The sequence below is a fragment of the Dendrobates tinctorius genome, unplaced genomic scaffold (genome assembly GCF_039654945.1).
Source record: "Dendrobates tinctorius isolate UK_male_01 unplaced genomic scaffold, ASM3965494v1 ptg000003l, whole genome shotgun sequence".
NCBI classification, from domain to species: Eukaryota; Metazoa; Chordata; class Amphibia; order Anura; family Dendrobatidae; genus Dendrobates; species Dendrobates tinctorius.
In genome coordinates this window covers 32,099,261-32,117,538 of record NW_027361671.1, presented here as the reverse complement: position 1 = coordinate 32,117,538, position 18,278 = coordinate 32,099,261, and the positions used below count along the sequence as shown (strand labels likewise).

The 18,278-nt window shown below is 44.2% G+C and overlaps 1 protein-coding gene across 4 annotated transcripts in view; it reads right to left on the bottom strand.

The window, feature by feature from the left end:
* RGMB (repulsive guidance molecule BMP co-receptor b) overlaps positions 1–18,278 on the bottom strand; it is a 76,530-nt gene that overhangs the window by 47,088 nt on the left and 11,164 nt on the right. For 2 of the 4 annotated variants that reach the window (XM_073544228.1, XM_073544136.1), the window contains one exon: positions 1,280–1,488. In XM_073544228.1, coding sequence (XP_073400329.1) covers positions 1,280–1,488 — 209 coding nt within the window. Of the gene's footprint in view, positions 1–1,279; positions 1,489–18,278 lie in introns of those variants that run through there. The other 2 variants (XM_073544306.1, XM_073544559.1) reach the window with 2 other exon arrangements.

The following is an 18,278-nucleotide window of genomic DNA, read 5'->3' as shown; positions in this document are numbered from 1 at the left end:
AACCCTGAATGTCATATCGGCCTGGAGAGGAAACTCTAGAACCACAGAGCATGGCCAGAGTCACTGTCATTATAGTCATCAGTCCTGACAGATCACAGCTGTCACCTCTGAGCACAAGACAAATAGCACTTGTGGAGATCAACTGCTCCAGGCTCCTCCGCTGTCAGCCACTCTATGGCTCAATTACCCCCACCTGCCCCTATAGCCATCATCTTACACAAGGACCAAAGGCGTTACAACTTTCTTTAAAGATCCCCCACCCCCCAAAAATAAAAATAGACCCACAACTGTGTGGTGCGTCAGTATCATGTTCAAATCAACCGCAAGAAGAATTTTCTATAAGTCCAATATTCATATTGTTATGGCTTTATCTCATCACAGGGTATACACACAGGGACTGTGGCTGAGACCCCCATACAGACCTGGTGCCAGCACTTATTGTAAGCCATTACGGATAAGATGTGATCATGTCGGTACCAAGTCTCATGGTGACACGGGCGTGATCGGACGGAGCTACTAATACAAGGACTTGTCAATGTTCTGGTGCCATAAACCCAGTCACTGATACAAAAACGTATAGTCATGATCCGGCTCTGGTACCATGAAGCAGACTACTGTCCGGAGGGCTCAGTACTGGTATCGTCCGGTTCTGGTACCATAGATACAAAGCCATATTATCATGATCCGGCTCTGGTACCATGAAGCAGACTACTGTCCGGAGGGCTCAGTACTGGTATCGTCCGGTTCTGGTACCATAGATACAAAGCCATATTATCATGATCTGGCTCTGGTACCATGAAGCAGACTACTGTCCGGAGGGCTCAGTACTGGTATCGTCCAGTTCTGGTACCATAGATACAAAGCCATATTATCATGATCTGGCTCTGGTACCATGAAGCAGACTACTGTCCGGAGGGCTCAGTACTGGTATCGTCCGGTTCTGGTACCATAGATACAAAGACGTATCACCATGATCTGCCTCTGGCACCATGGTACTGTCCAGCACCGGTACTGGTACCAAGCACATACCGTAATCACCATCCGGATGGCTTATTGCTAACATGATCCGATTCCCATACCAGGGACCAGATCAGACTTGGAGGATTATTTAGTGAGTAATCTGGCTCCGGTACCATGGCCATGTTACTGCAGAGAAGGTCCATTACTGGCACTGCCATGGACATGATGTGTAGCCTGGGATCATCATGGGCAGGCCATGGGCACTGATCGCACCCCAGCAATCCGCAGGACATCTCTAGGTAACAGAAGAGGGTCTTACCTGTGTCCCCCCAGAGGGCCAGCAGCAGCAGCAGGAGGTGCAGGGGCCCCAGAGTGCGGCGGCGGTCAGCCCCGGGGCAGGAGAGTGCGGCCCTTCTCCCCATACCCATCCATCCAGGTCGCAGTGCCGGGCTCGGGGGCACAGCAGCGGGAGGGCAGCGCTCACTGCTCGGGACGAGGATGCCGGGGCACGGCCGCTTTCTCTTCTTCCTTAACGATCGCGGGAAAGTTTCCAGGAGACACAAATAAGAAGGGAAAGAAAGAGAAAGCGAAGAGGGTGAGAGTTATACTGCGACCGGGGGGCACGGGACACACAGCGGGGGCACCGAGCCCGGGGAGCCGTCCACAGTGCGAGCAGGACAGGGAGGAGGAGGAGGCTGAGGCTGGGCGGCTCCGCTCCCTCCTCCGCCTCTGCTGACAGCCGGCAGACACTCCCTGTGCTGGGCGGCCGGGGCGCGGGCTCGGTGGTCTCTCCTCAGTGTGTGACACCGCGTATATACCGGTGTAGGGTCGGCACAGCTCTAATGATCATAAATATGTTATTAATGAGAAATATCATAATATAGAGCACTGACAATATCTACTACTGACAGCAATATGAGAATATACTATATAACATACTGTATACTAATAATATACTATATCCAGATAGAGTATTACTGAGCAATATAATATACAGCAGCACTGATAAGTATATTACTGACAGCAACATCAGAATACAGTTGTGGCCAAAAGTATTGACACCCCTGCAATTCTGTCAGATAATACTCAGTTTCTTCCTGAAAATGATTGCAAACACAAATTCTTTGTTATTATTATCTTCATTTAATTTGTCTTAAATGAAAAAACACAAAAGAGAATGAAGCAAAAAGCAAAACATTGATCATTTCACACAAAACTTATAAAATGGGCCGGACAAAAGTATTGGCACCCTCAGCCTAATACTTGGTTGCACAACCTTTAGCCAAAATAACTGCGACCAACCGCTTCCAGTAACCATCACTTAGTTTCTTACAATGCTCTGCTGGAATTTTAGACCATTCTTCTTTGGCAAACTGCTCCAGGTCCCTGATATTTGAAGGGTGCCTTCTCCAAACTGCCATTTTTAGATCTCTCCACAGGTGTTCTATGGGATTCAGGTCTGGACTCATTGCTGGCCACCTTAGAAGTCTCCAGTGCTTTCTCTTAAACCATTTTCTAGTGCTTTTTGAAGTGTGTTTTGGGTCATTGACCTGCTGGAAGACCCATGACCTCTGAGGGAGACCCATCTTTCTCACACTGGGCCCTACATTATGCTGCAAAATTTGTTGGTAGTCTTCAGACTTCATAATGCCATGCACACGGTCAAGCAGTCCAGTGCCAGAGGCAGCAAAGCAACCGCAAAACATCAGGGAACCTCCGCCATGTTTGACTGTGGGGACCGTGTTCTTTTCTTTGAATGCCTCTTTTTTTCTCCTGTAAACTCTACTGTATGCTGATGCCTTTGCCCAAAAAGCTCTACTTTTGTCTCATCTGACCAGAGAACATTCTTCCAAAACGTTTTAGGCTTTTTCAGGTAAGTTTTGGCAAACTCCAGCCTGGCTTTTTTATGTCTCGGGGTAAGAAGTGGGGTCTTCCTGGGTCTCCTACCATACAGTCCCTTTTCATTCAGACGCCGACGGATAGTACGGGTTGACACTGTTGTACCCTCGGACTGCAGGGCAGCTTGAACTTGTTTGGATGTTAGTCGAGGTTCTTTATCCAACATCCGCACAATCTTGCGTTGAAATCTCTTGTCAATTTTTCTTTTCCGTCCACATCTAGGGAGGTTAGCCACAGTGCCATGGGCTATAAACTTCTTGATGACACTGCGCACGGTAGACACAGGAACATTCAGGTCTTTGGAGATGGACTTGTAGCCTTGAGATTGCTCATGCTTTCTCACAATTTGGTTTCTCAAGTCCTTGGACAGTTCTTTGGTCTTCTTTCTTTTCTCCATGCTCAATGTGGTACACACAAGGACACAGGACAGAGGTTGAGTCAACTTTAATCCATGTCAACTGGCTGCAAGTGTGATTTAGTTATTGCCAACACCTGTTAGGTGCCACAGGTAAGTTACAGGTGCTGTTAATTACACAAATTAGAGAAGCATCATATGATTTTTCGAACAGTGCCAATACTTTTGTCCACCCTCTTTTTTATGTTTGGTGTGGAATTATATCCAATTTGGCTTTAGGACAATTCTTTTTGGGTTTTTTCATTTAAGACAAATTAAATGAAGATAATAATAACAAAGAATTTGTGTTTGCAATCATTTTCAGGAAGAAACTGAGTATTATCTGACAGAATTGCAGGGGTGTCAATACTTTTGGCCACAACTGTATAGTATATAATATACTGTGTTGTATTACTAATAATATACTATATAATATACAGCACTGATCATATAGATTATTTATTACTGAGCAATATCATAATATGCAGCACTTATAATATATATTATTACTGACAGCAACATCAGAATATACTATATGATATACTATATTACTAATAATATAATATACTGCATTACTAATATTATAGAATATACTATATTTCTAATACTATACCACGAAATATACTGATAATTAACTATATATACCATATGATACACTGTTTTACTAATATGCCATGCAATATACTGTATTACTAATAATATAATATACTGTATTACTAATAATATAATATACTGTATTACTAATATATACCATATGATATACTGTATTACTAATAATATGCCATGTAATATACTGTATTACTTACATTTTACCATATAATATACTGAAGTGAATAGGAGCTGAGCTGCATTTCTCAGCAAAAGCCACTAAACAATGACTGGAGCCACGGTCACTGGGATGTATTATCATGCTTATATAGCACCAGACATTATCATCGCTGTCCCCATTGGGGCTTACAAGCTAAATTTCCCATCAGTATGAGAGGGAGCATATACAAGCCCCTTGCAGATGTTGTCCTTGGTGGGATTTGACCCCAGGCTGCAGTGCTAACCACTGAGCCACCGTGCTGCCCTAATAATCAGCCCTGCACAATCCACCATGCTAAGGACAGGACGCTGTGTCCCTGTACCTTGAGCAGTACAGGGACACTGAGGGTACGTTCCCATGTTCAGGATCTGCTGCGGTTTTGACGCTGCAGGATGCCCGCACCATTTCCGCACCTATTATGCAAATTAGCGGACACACATTTATATTTTTTACACATGAGGATTTTCATCATTAATACAAGTCTATGAGCAAAATCCGCATGTGCACCCACAAGAGAAATCGACATGCTGCGGATCTGAAAGACACGCCGTATCTTAGTCTCCACGGTGATCCGCAGGCGACTATGGACGCATAGTGGACATGGGTTTTCCCATCCGCTATGCTGTCACATCTGGCCGCTGCGGTTTTGATGCTACATAAATATATAGCGTGGAAACCACAGCAAATCCTGAACATGGGAGCGTACCCTTAATAGGGGATCAGTCAGATGATCAGGGGTTGGCCAAACAAGGCATCTCATTTAACCCCCTCACGACATTGCCATTTTCCGTTTTTTCTTCCCAAGAGCCATAACTTTTCTTCTCTCTCAGTATCACGTGATGCACTATAAAATGGGAAACAAAATATAAAGTGCGTTAAATTTTTAAAAGTGCAATTCCACAATAGTTTTTTTTTATTTCCCATGTTCACTATACTGTAAAACTAACCTGGCAATATGATTCATCAGGTCAGTACAAGGACACAGATACCAAATGTGTATTTATTTTTTTTTTTCATTAAGTGGTGAAAATTTTTTTTGGAAAGTTGTAAGAATTTTTTTTGGCTTTTGTCGCCATTTTCTGAGTCCCATAACGTTTTCATTTTTTGGGATCTGGGGCTGGGTGACGACTTATTTGACGTTTTTATTGATACCATTTTGGGGTACATACGATGTTTTGATCGCCTCTTTTTTCATTTTCGGCGACAAAAAACCCCAGAATTCTGTATTTTTTTGTTACGCCGTTAGCCGATTGGATTAATGTATTTTGTACTTTGATAGATCGGACTTTTACAAATGTAGAGATACCAAGTATGTTTCTTTTTATTTTTAATGTGGAAAAAGGAGGGTAATTTGAAGTTTTGTTTTGTGTTTTTTTTTAATATTTTTTAAAACTTTTTTTTTTTTACTTTTTACTGTATTTAATAGTCCCCTTAGGGGACCTGAAGCTGTGATTGTCTAATCGCTTGTGCTGTACATTTGTGAAATCACAATCTCTTATAAATGCCAGCCACGGACCGGCATTCACTGGAGATTCATAATGACAGGCACGGGAGAACCCTGGCTCTCATGACACCCTTCGGCACCCCACAATCACATCGCGGGCATGCCGATCGGAGCATGGAGCGATGCACTCATTGCCGATGCGTGTTAAATGCCACTTTCAGAGGCTGACAACGGCATTCAACAGGTAAACAACTACGGTCTGTTTAAATCAGTTGTCATGTGGGGGTAAAGATGCAGGCTCGGCGTGCAAGCCTGCATCAAATGCACAAATGCAGTGACAATATATGACGTAAGTTTACGTCATATGTCGTGAACCGGTTAAAAAGGACCCACCATCTCTCCTGACATGGCTGCTTTAGTACAAACCGTGCTTTACTCAACCTTCCTTGGTCCAGTGCTGAGTCTCCACCGCTGCTCTTGGTGTCTGTTATTGGCTGCAACTCTGACATCACATCAACAACGCTGCAGCCAATCAGTGAGCTCAGTATCTTGTGCTGTCTACACGTGCAGGACCGCCGAGCTCACTGATTGTCTGAAGCACTGTCGACGTTACATCAGAGCTGCAGACAATAACATACGCTTAAAGCAACGCCAGAGACTCAGCACTGGACCCCTGGGGGGTGGGTAAAGCAAAATGTTTTTTTTTTGTTTTGTTTTTTTTAATTGTGCCTGTGGGCATGGGATTTCTGAAAATGCAAAATCCCTTTATGCTTGATTTAATTTATCTGATTTTCCTGAAAAAGTGGTCATGGGAATGCTGATTTCCAGATAACTTTTACAGGCTAATAAACATCTGCCGATCCGCAAACAAGCATCTGATCGTAGGTCGTTTAATACCCTATCTTAGGTCACGTTCACACGTTCAGTATTTGGTCAGTATTTTACATCAGTATTTGTAAGCGAAAACCAGGAATGGGTAAAAAATGCAGAAATGGTTAATGTGTTACTAGTATACTTTTCCTCAGATTGTTTCACTCCTGATATTGAGGGCTTGCTCACACATGAGTGTATACATCGGACGAGCTCTAACCAATGTTTTATTGGATAGTAGTCAGGTCAATGCTATACTGCGGGGCAGTGCAGATCTAGTGGTCTATTATCATGCCGACTCGGCATGAGAAAAAAAAATTGCAGCGTTCTGTGTGAGTGGCTCCGAAAATCAGACACACGCACCCATTCAAGTCTATGGATGTGTGTAAAACATCGCACTGCACGATCCGCATACAGTCTGATTTACACTGACACAGACAATGAAGAAGATGGAGAAATTAAATTCTCAATCTTCTCAATTGTGATGCTATTCTCTCATGCCAGAGAATCACAGTAAAATGACACTCGGCTGAAACTCTGACAGATAATCGAGCAGTGTAAATCCGTCTTAAAGGAAACCTGACAGCAGACACATGCAACAAGAGCCGTGGGCAGCATATTAGACGCTGGCTGCATGTTTTCAGCCACATATATTTAACTATAAAAAGTTGCAGTGTTTCAGGGAAAAAATGTAATTTAACAGGGACAGAGCCTGATGAAGTCTATGCATACAGGCGGGTCCCGGCAGCTTCTCCTGCCTGCTGCCAGTGACTGACGGGTCTCTTTCTATACGCGCACACATAGGCAGAGATTTGTCTCTCTAGGGCAGTGGGTGGGAAGAAGCTATTGGGAACCGCTAGATGTCATAGCTGCAGGGCGTTATGGGAAAGGCCTTTTACACATAGCGAGATCGCTACATGTGACATGTACCTGCGACCGGCCCCTCCTGCTGGATATCGCTGATCGCGCTCGAAGAGCCTGGGCCATTTTTTCCTTGGCATCCCGCTGGCGCAAACTAACGACGCATGGACGCAGGCGGAAGTCGTCATCATCGCTGCGGTGTGACAGGTAAGAGCGACCGCCGACAGATCGCTTATCGCTGCTGCGTCATTGGTGAGATCTGCCTGTTTGGCAGCTCACTAGTGACCATTTAGCGATGCACCAGTGATCCTGACCAGGTCGTATCATTGTCGGGATCGCTGGTGCATCGCTAAATGTAACGGGACCCTTAGCCTGCTCTCTGATGCTTCAGCAGTGTGGGAAATGGTGCTGGGCAAAAGTTTTGAACCACAAATCAAATCTTAAAATGTTCAAATTGTGAATTTCAGGAATTTCCACTCAAGTTCAATCCTCCGCGGATCGATCGGCTCATCTCTAAGTAGCATTCATTTCTATGGCAGTTACACAACGAGCGTAGCACAGCTGCCTTGGGCTTTATTCGTAACTTCTTCCTCTGGTGGCCACGACCAACAGAAGCAGATGTTCTCATCTCGGCCATGAAAGACAGAGAGAGGAACAACCCTTGTAGTATTTTATACATTAGGAGGAGGAGCGACTTATACTCACATTACGGTATACAATACACAACCACATTCTCTATGTTCATGATGTGTTGCCCAAAGTATGTATCTATTGCTTCATGGACTAATTTTAATGCCCTCATCTTATTCCAGATATGTTTAAACTTACAGACCAGAATATTATGTGTAATATGTACTGAATATCACTTAGTCATTGTGCAACCAAATATGTGTGTTAGTAGATCTGAAATCCTAACAAGTTTGGTATGTATGTACCTGTTTTTAGGTTAATTTGTGCATTCTAAAATATTCCTTTTCTGTTGTTCTTCAGCTTCCTGTCCACTGGCCTGTCTTATGCCGCCCTCCACCATGAGTTTCTGATTGGAAGATCTACCATTTCTGGCATAGTCAGGTCGACATGTAGTGAAATATGGTCAAGACTACATCAACTCGTCATGCCCGAGCCCAGGATGGAAGACTGGTTGAGGATATCAAGGGACTTTGAGGAAGAATGCCACTTTCCTAATTGTATTGGGGCCCTTGATGGCAAACATATCCGGGTGCGTAAGCCGCCGAACTCTGGCTCTCAATTCTTCGATTATAAACAATACTTTTCTGTTGTATTGTTGGCTCTGGTCGACCCTCAATACAATTTTATAATTGTTGACATTGGGGTCTATGGAAGGACGGGAGACTCTCGAGTCTTCAATACTTCCATTATGGCTCGGCGGCTACGCACCAACCAGTTGGATCTACCACCACCACGCCAGCTACCAGGCTCCACTCAAGAATCTGTCCCTTATGTCCTTGTGGCAGATGAGGTGTTTCAGTTAACGCACAATGTCATGAGGCCATATCCCCGGCGCAACCTTGACCACCAGCGCAGAATTTTTAACTTGCGCCTATCACGTGCTCTGCGACTGGTGGAGTGTTCCTTTGGCATTCTTTGTGCAAAATGGCGGGTACTCCAGTCTGCCATTCAGCTGAGTGAACAAAATGTTAATGAAGTAGTTAAAGCCTGTGTGGTTCTTCATAACTTCATCAGGATACATGATTGTTCCTCCTCTGCTGGTGTTGTGCGTGGGTTGGACAATGTGCGTAGGGCGAGACCACCTTTCAACCCTCAATGTAGACCGCTCTCTGGCCTCAAAGTGAGTGATATTTTCACAAATTACTTTATGTCACCTGAGGGGGAAACTTCTTGGCAAGAGCATGCTGTGTCTATGTTATAATAATTTGGTTTCTGTATGTCTAAATATTTATATTTCTTCCCCTTCTGATTCTATGACTGTTGAATTGCATTGGTAAGCGTATGTTAGTATGCTGACATGGTTTTTTAGAATTGAGACAGAGACGTAAATGTAGTAGACAAATGTTTACTTTTGCCTTTTTTTTTTTTTGTTTTTTTTAAAACAAAACATATTCTTGCCATATCAGAAATGTGGCAATGGGCCAAATTGGCCTTTTTGCACATGTGAACATTGTGTGACAATAACATTTTCACGCAAAGAAAACAACAAAAATAACATTATCCAATAACAAAATGGAAATATTATAAATTTTGGTACGTTTTGGGGAGGAGAAGGCGGAAGACCAGCCTGTGTTTGCTGCTGGCTACTTTGCCCAACTTGCCCATCGCCCTGTGTCGGGGCATACTGTTGGCCATGATGTGGGTAGTTTACTGCCTCCTGGGATTGGGCTTGGTACTGGCCAGAGTGATAATGAACAGGGGCATCTTGTTGGGTCGGGTAGGCCCGTGTCTCATACCCACCAATATAGCCATGTCGTTCCCAACCAGGTTGGGACCAGCCTTCAACACTGGGTGGGAAAAAGTGGCCATATTGGTGAGGTTGGCTAAAGCCAGACATATGTGGCTGCTGTTGTAAAGGTTGGGTAGGGGGAGGAAGGGAGTGAGGTGTAGGCCCATGTATTTGAGGATCCTCAGAGCCTGCTTGAGCAAGCATGTGTGTGGGTGGTCTAAGGCGCATTAGATTTCTGCGTGAAAGCTGCCACCTCTCCAGATATTCAAATAACTCATATGGGGTTTTGGGGTGTGTTCTTGCATCAAGCAGGATCTGAAAACATCCTCGAATACGGAGCCTCACCTCACGGGAAAGGGCACGAAGATAAAGGGCCAGGCTGCGTGAGTATGCCTCCTCGCCATCATCATTATTGACACTAGACAGATAGTCGAGGACCCATGTGTCCACATTGGTACGGGTATCTTGGGCAGGGATATGGCGCCTTCTTCTTCCTCGCCGGGATGGTCCAGCAGGCTGTGGGGAGCCCTGAATCTAGGCAGTTGGGCTGCTGCTCATGTTGCCCTGCTCCTCCTGTATGGCTGATGGTGCAGCAGCAGACGGTCCTGGTTGTGGATGTGGTCCTGGTGGTGGGATTTGTGGCGCAGGCACTGGGTTTTCCTGAGAGGATTCTTCACCCATGCTTCTTGTAGGGGGAGAAGATGGGCCAGCCACCTCATCCCCTACAGGATCAATGATGGGCTCTGTATCTGAGCCAGTTCCTCTCTCCGTAAGGTTGGACTGAGTTCTGTTATGAAATAGAACAGAGCCAAAAATAAATCAATATTTTTGGCCCTGTAAAGTATCTGTGTAATGTGGTGTGAGGTATCTACTTACCGTCTCAGATCCAGAATAGGGGCGAGGAAGGAGAGGTGGTCATAATATATGTATTTCCTCTTTATGTGGCTCGCATCACCAATCCTGGACCGCTGCTGACGTTCCCGCCTGTATTGGTCGCGGATGCTGCGCCAGCGTCTCATCACATCTTCCACTGCAATGTGACAGGAAATATTCTCAATTTCACATATTTGATAGGTCAAATTTGCTACCAGTAGCCTAGGCATGTGACCTTCTGTGGTGTGCTTTCTACCCAGGGTGGCATATATAATTGGGGCATCCAGGCCAGATACACAGGGTCACAGAAGTTCATGTATCAAGTAACTACACTTACTAACTTGGTTGGCTAGGAGGATGAGGAGCTTGTGGCCTTGGCCAAATTATGGCAGTGTAAAACCATGGGTCACATCAAAATCTACCCGCCTCATGAGGAAAAAAGGACAAGCACAGGAAGGGGGGGGGGCTGATTCTATATGCATTTTTTGATGTGAGGTAATTTTAAACAGTTTTTGGGTTGTACTTACTCAGTTGCTGCTGCTCCTCACATGGCTGATCACCAAAATCGTGGAACATCTGGCGACATGCGCCTCCATGACGCCTCCATTCTTGCCCGGTTGGCATAATGGGCATCACGTTGGTCCCAGATTTCTGGCCGCTCCTGCACTTACACAATAAGCATCTCCACATTGAGAAAATATGGCGCCATGACGCTGATGTACTCCGTGGAGGCGTACTTCCTGGATGTCTGGAGCGCTTTTTGAGCTCATTTGCATGTCTAAGCTTCCTGTTGATGGATTGGCCCATTTCCTGTCACCTGCCTAAAGACCTGCGTATCTCTCGCAAGTCACACGTGTGGTCCATGTGTAATCCGTATTTTTTGCGCACCCATAGACTTGCATTGGCGTACTACGGGCGTAGTACGCGGACAATCACAGCATTCTGCAATTGGCACGGACCGTAGAATACGGGCGAGAATTATACGGCTGTTGGGAGCTGCCCCATAGAGAATCATTTGTCCGTGTGTAATGCGTGCTTTCAACGCCTCTCACTCGTCCGTATTCCTCTCTACTCGTCCGTATTCCTCTCTAGTGTGACCCCGGCCTTAGACTCAAAGACGGCACTGTTTAGAATGATCTTGGCAACATTCGGAAAAGGGACAGAGTTAATATAAGATGCAGGAAATGTTGAGTGTCTGCTTATTTCTTTAGCTCAGAGATGGTGTTGGAGGAGTGTGAACACCAGTATATATATGGGTGGTCTCTCATCTTATTATTTGGTGACATGTTTCTGGCATATCACAGCTATCTCAGAGTTTCTTCTCCATGCTATCCAGCATCCAAGCGGAAGCCACTAGTAAACCATGTGAACTCAGCTATGTGCTCAGTTTTTTTTTCTTCTGGCCAGACCTCTTATAATAGTCCCCATTCAGGGCTGCCGGAGGAATGTGTTGACAACTGCCACCTACAATGCGTCCTTTTCCTTTTAATGCGTTCAAGTACAGACTAATATTCTCGTTGCCAAACGCGTGTTTACTGACCAAGGAAAATATTATCACTGTAAGGAAAAAAAAAAATCATTCCGTACCCTGTTAGCCTCGCATGCTTGCAATTGTAATTTTTTCTGCTTGACATGAACATGATTACGTCGTTATGCAATATGTAATGCTCTTATATTTGTCACATATTCAGTATTTTACTCTGTGTTAAGAAATAAGTTGCAGATCATTACTTGAATTATTATTTATATCGTATATATTCAGAGACTTAGGTTCAGGGGATAAGAGGGACATGCAGGGGTACATGTTGCACCTAGAGGTGTCATACTGGGTCTACGGGACCCCTTTTCACAGAAGTATTATAACTGGGACATTGTAGGTGACCGCCCTCTTACAGATTTCATTACATAGCATAATTGTCTTATATATGCTATGGCACGTGGTCTGTACAGTCAGCCTGGCTCAGTTCTGCTACATCTAAGTCTCCTATACTCAATTATTGTATCTCAGCTCTGCTATATCCAAGCCTCCACCACTCCAGTGCCACTGCTCAGCTCTTCTACATCCAAGCCTCCACCACTCCAGTGCCACTGCTCAGCTCTGCTACATCCAAACCTCCACCACTCAAGGGCCACTGCTCAGCTCTTCTACATCCAAGCCTCCACCACTCCAGTGCCACTGCTCAGCTCTTCTACATCCAAGCCTCCACCACTCCAGTGCCACTACTCAGCTCTTCTACATCCAAGCCTCCACCACTCCAGTGCCACTGCTCAGCTCTTCTACATCCAAGCCTCCACCACTCCAGTGCCACTGCTCAGCTCTGCTACATCCAAGCCTCCACCACTCCAGTGCCACTGCTCAGCTCTTCTACATCCAAGCCTCCACCACTCCAGTGCCACTGCTCAGCTCTTCTACATCCAAGCCTCCACAACTCCAGTGCCACTGCTCAGCTCTTCTACATCCAAGCCTCCACCTCCCCAGTGCCATTGCTCAGCTCTTCTACATCCAAGTCTCCACCACTGCAATGCCACTGCTCAGCTCTTCTACATCCAAGCCTCCATCACTGCAGTGCCACTGCTCAGTTCTTCTACATCCAAGCCTCCACCACTCCGGTGCCACTGCTCAGCTCTTCTACATCCAAGCCTCCACCACTCCAGTGCCACTGCTCAGCTCTTCGACATCCAGGCCTCCATCACTCCAGTGCCACTGCTCAGCTCTTCTACATCCAAGCCTCCACCACTCCAGTGCCACTGCTCAGCTCTGCTACATCCTAGTCTCCACTACTACATTTTCAGCACCGCTACATTAGCAACTCATCTGCTTTGTGGCCCTAGTGCTACTTGTCCATACTTCTTAAAGGGAATCTGTCAGCAGAAATTTGCAATTTTATCTGAGAGCGGCCTAATTGAGAGGCAAAAATCCTAATTTCAGTGAAGTATGACTTTCTGGCCTGTGTTTTATTGTTTCATTAAAATTAGTGTTTTATCAGCAGGAGATTATTATTAGAGGACTCGTTACCTTGTGCCATGTAGTCCTCCTGCTCTGTATAACCCTGACACCAACCTCTGATTGGCAGATTTTTGCTTGTGTACAGTGTACACAGGAAGATACCAATCAGTGGTGTGGATGGGGTTATACAGAGCTCAGCAAGCTGCTAGATCTTCAGCAGAGAAACAGGGATTTTATCAAAACTGAACCAGGCAGTGCAGTAAGTGATGCATCACTGGAATGAGGGTCTCTGTGCCTACATCATGTTGTTCTCAGATTACATGGCAAAAGCCCAGTGACAGATTTCCATTAAGACTAGCTCTTCTGGATCAGGTTACACATATACAACGCAACTGCACAGCTCCCTCCATTCACATCTATTTGGAGTTTCAACAATTGCAAAGCTTGCTTACTCAACTATATTCTGAAGTGAATGGCTGCTCTATGCATATTTCATTCTTTGTGGTGTAAGACAGTTCCTTGTTCTTACATTAGGAGCAGGACTGAAAGGTGGAATCTGCATGTATCACAAATTTCTGGCTACACTTTCAGATATGTCATAGATGTCCCAGATAACATAACTTTTTAAAGAGTTTCACAAAATTTTTCATGTTGAACTGGATACATGATGTAATAATGGCTGCTAAACCTACTTCTCTCATAAGGCCCCATCACACTAAGCGAGATCGCTAGCGATATCGCTTAGGCGTCATCGATTTTGTGACGCAGCAGCGATATTGCTAGCGATATTGCTATGTGTGATACTTAGCTCCGACCGGCTCCCCCGCTGTCTATCGCTGATCGCGCGAGAACATCCTGGGCCGTTTCTCGTCGGCGGCTTCCTGCTGGAGCAGACGAGCGACGCGTGGACGCGGGCGGGAGGACGTCTTCATCGCCGCGTCTGACAGGTAAGTAACGACCGCCGACCGCTGCTACGTCGCTGGTGAGATCTGCCTGTTTGGCAGCTCACTAGCGACCATTTAGCGATGCACCAGCGATCCTTACTGGGTCGTATCGTGGTCGGGATCGCTGGTGCATCGCTAAATGTGACGGGACCCATAGCATTACTGCCTCTACTATACAGCTCCCCCCATACTACCAATCTGTATCACACTGAGAGCACACAAAGCTATTCCTATGTGAGATGTGATGGCACTAAGCTCTGCTCTCACTGCACATGGATGACAAATTTTCCTGAGCACAACAGACATAAGTGTGACATCATCAAACAGGCAATGTTCGGGGACATTCATTACAACTGAGGTGACAGTTCTATGAGAAGATGTGAGCTGATAGAAGGTTTTGTAATGTGACACAGCTAAGCTCAGCTGCACTTTTTAATCATCAGAGCTGTATCCTTACATCCCACACACTGAGCATCCTCTGCTATGGTAGAGGCATGTTTTTTTTCTCTGCTGTGTTGCTGCCTGCTTATGATAGAGCAATTCTTACATGGAGAAGTACACGTCCCCAGTGAAAACTATATTATAACACTTAATTTGATGTAACAAATGTTAACTCACTTATTAAGTGGTACATACTTTGCTAAATAAACTAAAAAAAAAATTATTCTGCTCTGCAGCTACTAGTATATTGTGTGTCCAGTTCAACATGAAACATTTGGTGGTGACTTTTACATTAGATAACTGTTAGGTGAGCATGAATGTGAGAAGTTTGTCTGACAGCTATCCATGGCCAGCTTTAAATTATAGCTGTGAAGTGACCATTGCAATGGTTACTTTATGGCAGAAAGGACGTGTTGTTTGAATTGTCTGTGGTTATCTTACCAAACTAGAAGTGGTAGACTGGTTAGGCACCGGTCAACCTTGTCCTTGCCTCTTGGCAGCCAATTAGCTTCTCCAATGCTTGGACGAATGTTAGGCTGGTTTCACATTTGCGTTTTTTAGCGCTGGAAAAAAACGCTAACCTGCGCATGCGTTTTTTCCCCTATCTTTAACATGGGTGCGCATACTTGCGCGCTTGTAAGCGCATGTATGCGATTTTCATGCGCTGCGTTTTTTTGGGGTGTGCGATTGGATTTTCCAGACGCATCATGTTGCATTTTTTGGCCCTGCAAAAAAGCGCATGCGCACATATGCGCACGTTTTGCGCTAAAAAGGGCCATTATAGCCTATGGATGCGCATATGTGCGCACTGGCATGCTCATGTAAGCGTTTTTTTGCATATGCGTTTTTTTTTTTTAACCATGGAATTTAGGGGTTTGAGTTAGAGTTAGGGTTAGTTAAGGGGGTTTAGGGTTAGGGTCAGGGTCAGGGTTAGGGTTGGGTTTTGGGTCAGGGTTAGGGTTTAGTATGGTTTGGTTAAGGGTCAGGGTTAGGGTCAGGATTAGGGTTAAGTATGGTTTTGTTAAGGGTTAGGGTCAGGGTTAGGGTTAGGGTCAGGGTTAGGGTTAGGGTCAGGGTTAGGGTTAGGGTCAGGGTTAGGGTTAAGTATGGTTTTGTTAAGGATTAGGGTCAGGGTTAGGGTCAGGATTAGGGTTAAGTATGGTTTTGTTAAGGGTTAGGGTCAGGGTTAGGGTTAGGGTCAGGGTTAGGGTTAGGGTTAGGGTTAGGGTCAGGGTTAGGGTTAGGGTTAGGGTCAGGGTTAGGGTTAGGGTCAGGGTTAGGGTTAAGTATGGTTTTGTTAAGGGTTAGGGTCAGGGTTAGGGTTAGGGTTAGGGTCAGGGTTAGGGTTAGGGTTAGGGTTAGGGTCAGGGTTAGGGTCAGGGTTAGGGTTAGGGTCAGGGTTAGGGTTAGGGTTAGGGTTAGTTAGGGTTTAGGGTTTGGGTTAGGGTTAAGTATGATTTGGTTAAGGGTTAGGGTCAGGGTTAGGGTCAGGGTTAGGGTTAGGGTTAGGGTCAGGGTTAGGGTTAGTAAAGTCATGGTTTGGGTAGTGTGAGGGGCCACCTAAAAATGTTGGAAAAAAACGCAAACGCGCTAAAAACGCGCTAAAAACGCATACAAACGCATAAAAACGCTGCGTTTTTTTCATGCATGCTCATAAAAATGCTTGAAAAAAACGCAGCAGTTGTATGCTTATGTATGCGTTTTTTCAATGCGTTTTTTTGCGGGAAAAACGCGCTGCAAAAAAAAGCAAGTGTGAAACTAGCCTTAGATTACTTTTTATATTATATTATAAATTCTATTATGTTTAGTCAATATGTGAAACTGCAACATGCTGCAGATCACAATTTAATTTCCCTTTTATTACTGCTTTGAAAGGTGCTCTGTGACAAATGTTCAAAATTCATATCAATATGGTAATGTCACTTTAATGGCCAAGTCAAGACTATAAAAATTCAGGGGTCATCCCCCATAAACCTACTGTAATCACTCCATAATAGGCATGAGTATGAAAATAATTATTGTGAGCTTTGGTATAAAAAATGATAAATTAAATATAGATCATCTGCAGTCATTGCTTTGGTGAGCAATATACTCATGTTCACCACCTGAGTCTTTCTAAAGCCCTAGAATTCTCACAAAAGTGAAATGTAGCATATACCGTATATTGTATAATGAAGACTTTACTGCCTATAATCTATGGCCGTCTGACTATTATTTTCTATTGGGAGTGCGGCAAGCATGGATCTTTATTTATACAGGTTTCTAGATTAGATTGTGAAATGATCCTACACAATGTGATTTAAAGCAACCTTAAAAGAAATATATCCTTTGACTTGTAAATAGAAAAAAAAAATAATAATTTGACTTTCTCATCAATACTAATATTTGGCTATGCAAGTAAGGTAGAAAACATCCAAAATGGTTATGATACAATATTATATGTAATGGATATCTGCTGCCTTGGTTCATACATGTTGGATGGAAGTGAAATGCATGTGGGGTGTCCTTACATACAGCAGATGTTTGAGGAAAGAAGGGTAGGGCATGCTGAACCTCAACATGCTCAGTCCTTTCTTTTCATGGAAGGTAAGTCATCAGATTGTGTGTTATAACCCTAAAACACCTTACTGAAATAAATTTCTACTGTTTTATATTGACATTGGTCATATTTGTCAAACATTGGCCTAAAATTCAAATTCTCATAGATTGTAAGTCTACGAGCAGGCCCCTCATTCCTCTTGGTATGTGTTGAATTATGTGTAACTCGGTAATGTGCAACCCCCTTCTCAATGCAGCGCTGAATTCACTAAACCATCTCAGACAGATGTCTGTCCATCCTCCATTTGAAGACTTCCATTGAAGGAGAACTCACCACCTCTCGTAGCAGCCTGTTCCTCTCATTGATCACCCTAACTGTCAAAAGGTTTTTTCTAACATCTCTATCTTCTCCATGTTGAATCCTTATTTTCCCCAACATTATCTATCAGTGTAGAATCTGGAGACCCCCATACACATTAGACTATTGACTTAACCTATCAATATTGGCGGGTTTGTCCGACGTCAGTCTAATGTGTATTGGGGCCTTACCAATTCACAGTATTATATTAAAGTTGGCTAAACCCATCTCATTTAATGTGTATAGAAGCCTGGCTAGAAATGAGAGGATCTTTTGATATTGTAGATTGTGAGCCCTCGCGGGCAGTATTTTCTCTTATTGTACCAGTCGGTGACACGTTTTGTTCAAGATTATCGTACTTGTTTTTAATATGTATACCCCTTTTCACACTTAAAATGCCATGGAATAAATGGTGCTATAATGGTAAATAATAATACTAAAATTTGTAGGTTTCACCAAATTTTTTCAAAGAATTTGATTTGCGACAAATAAATTTGTATGAATCTCAATAATAGAAAGCTT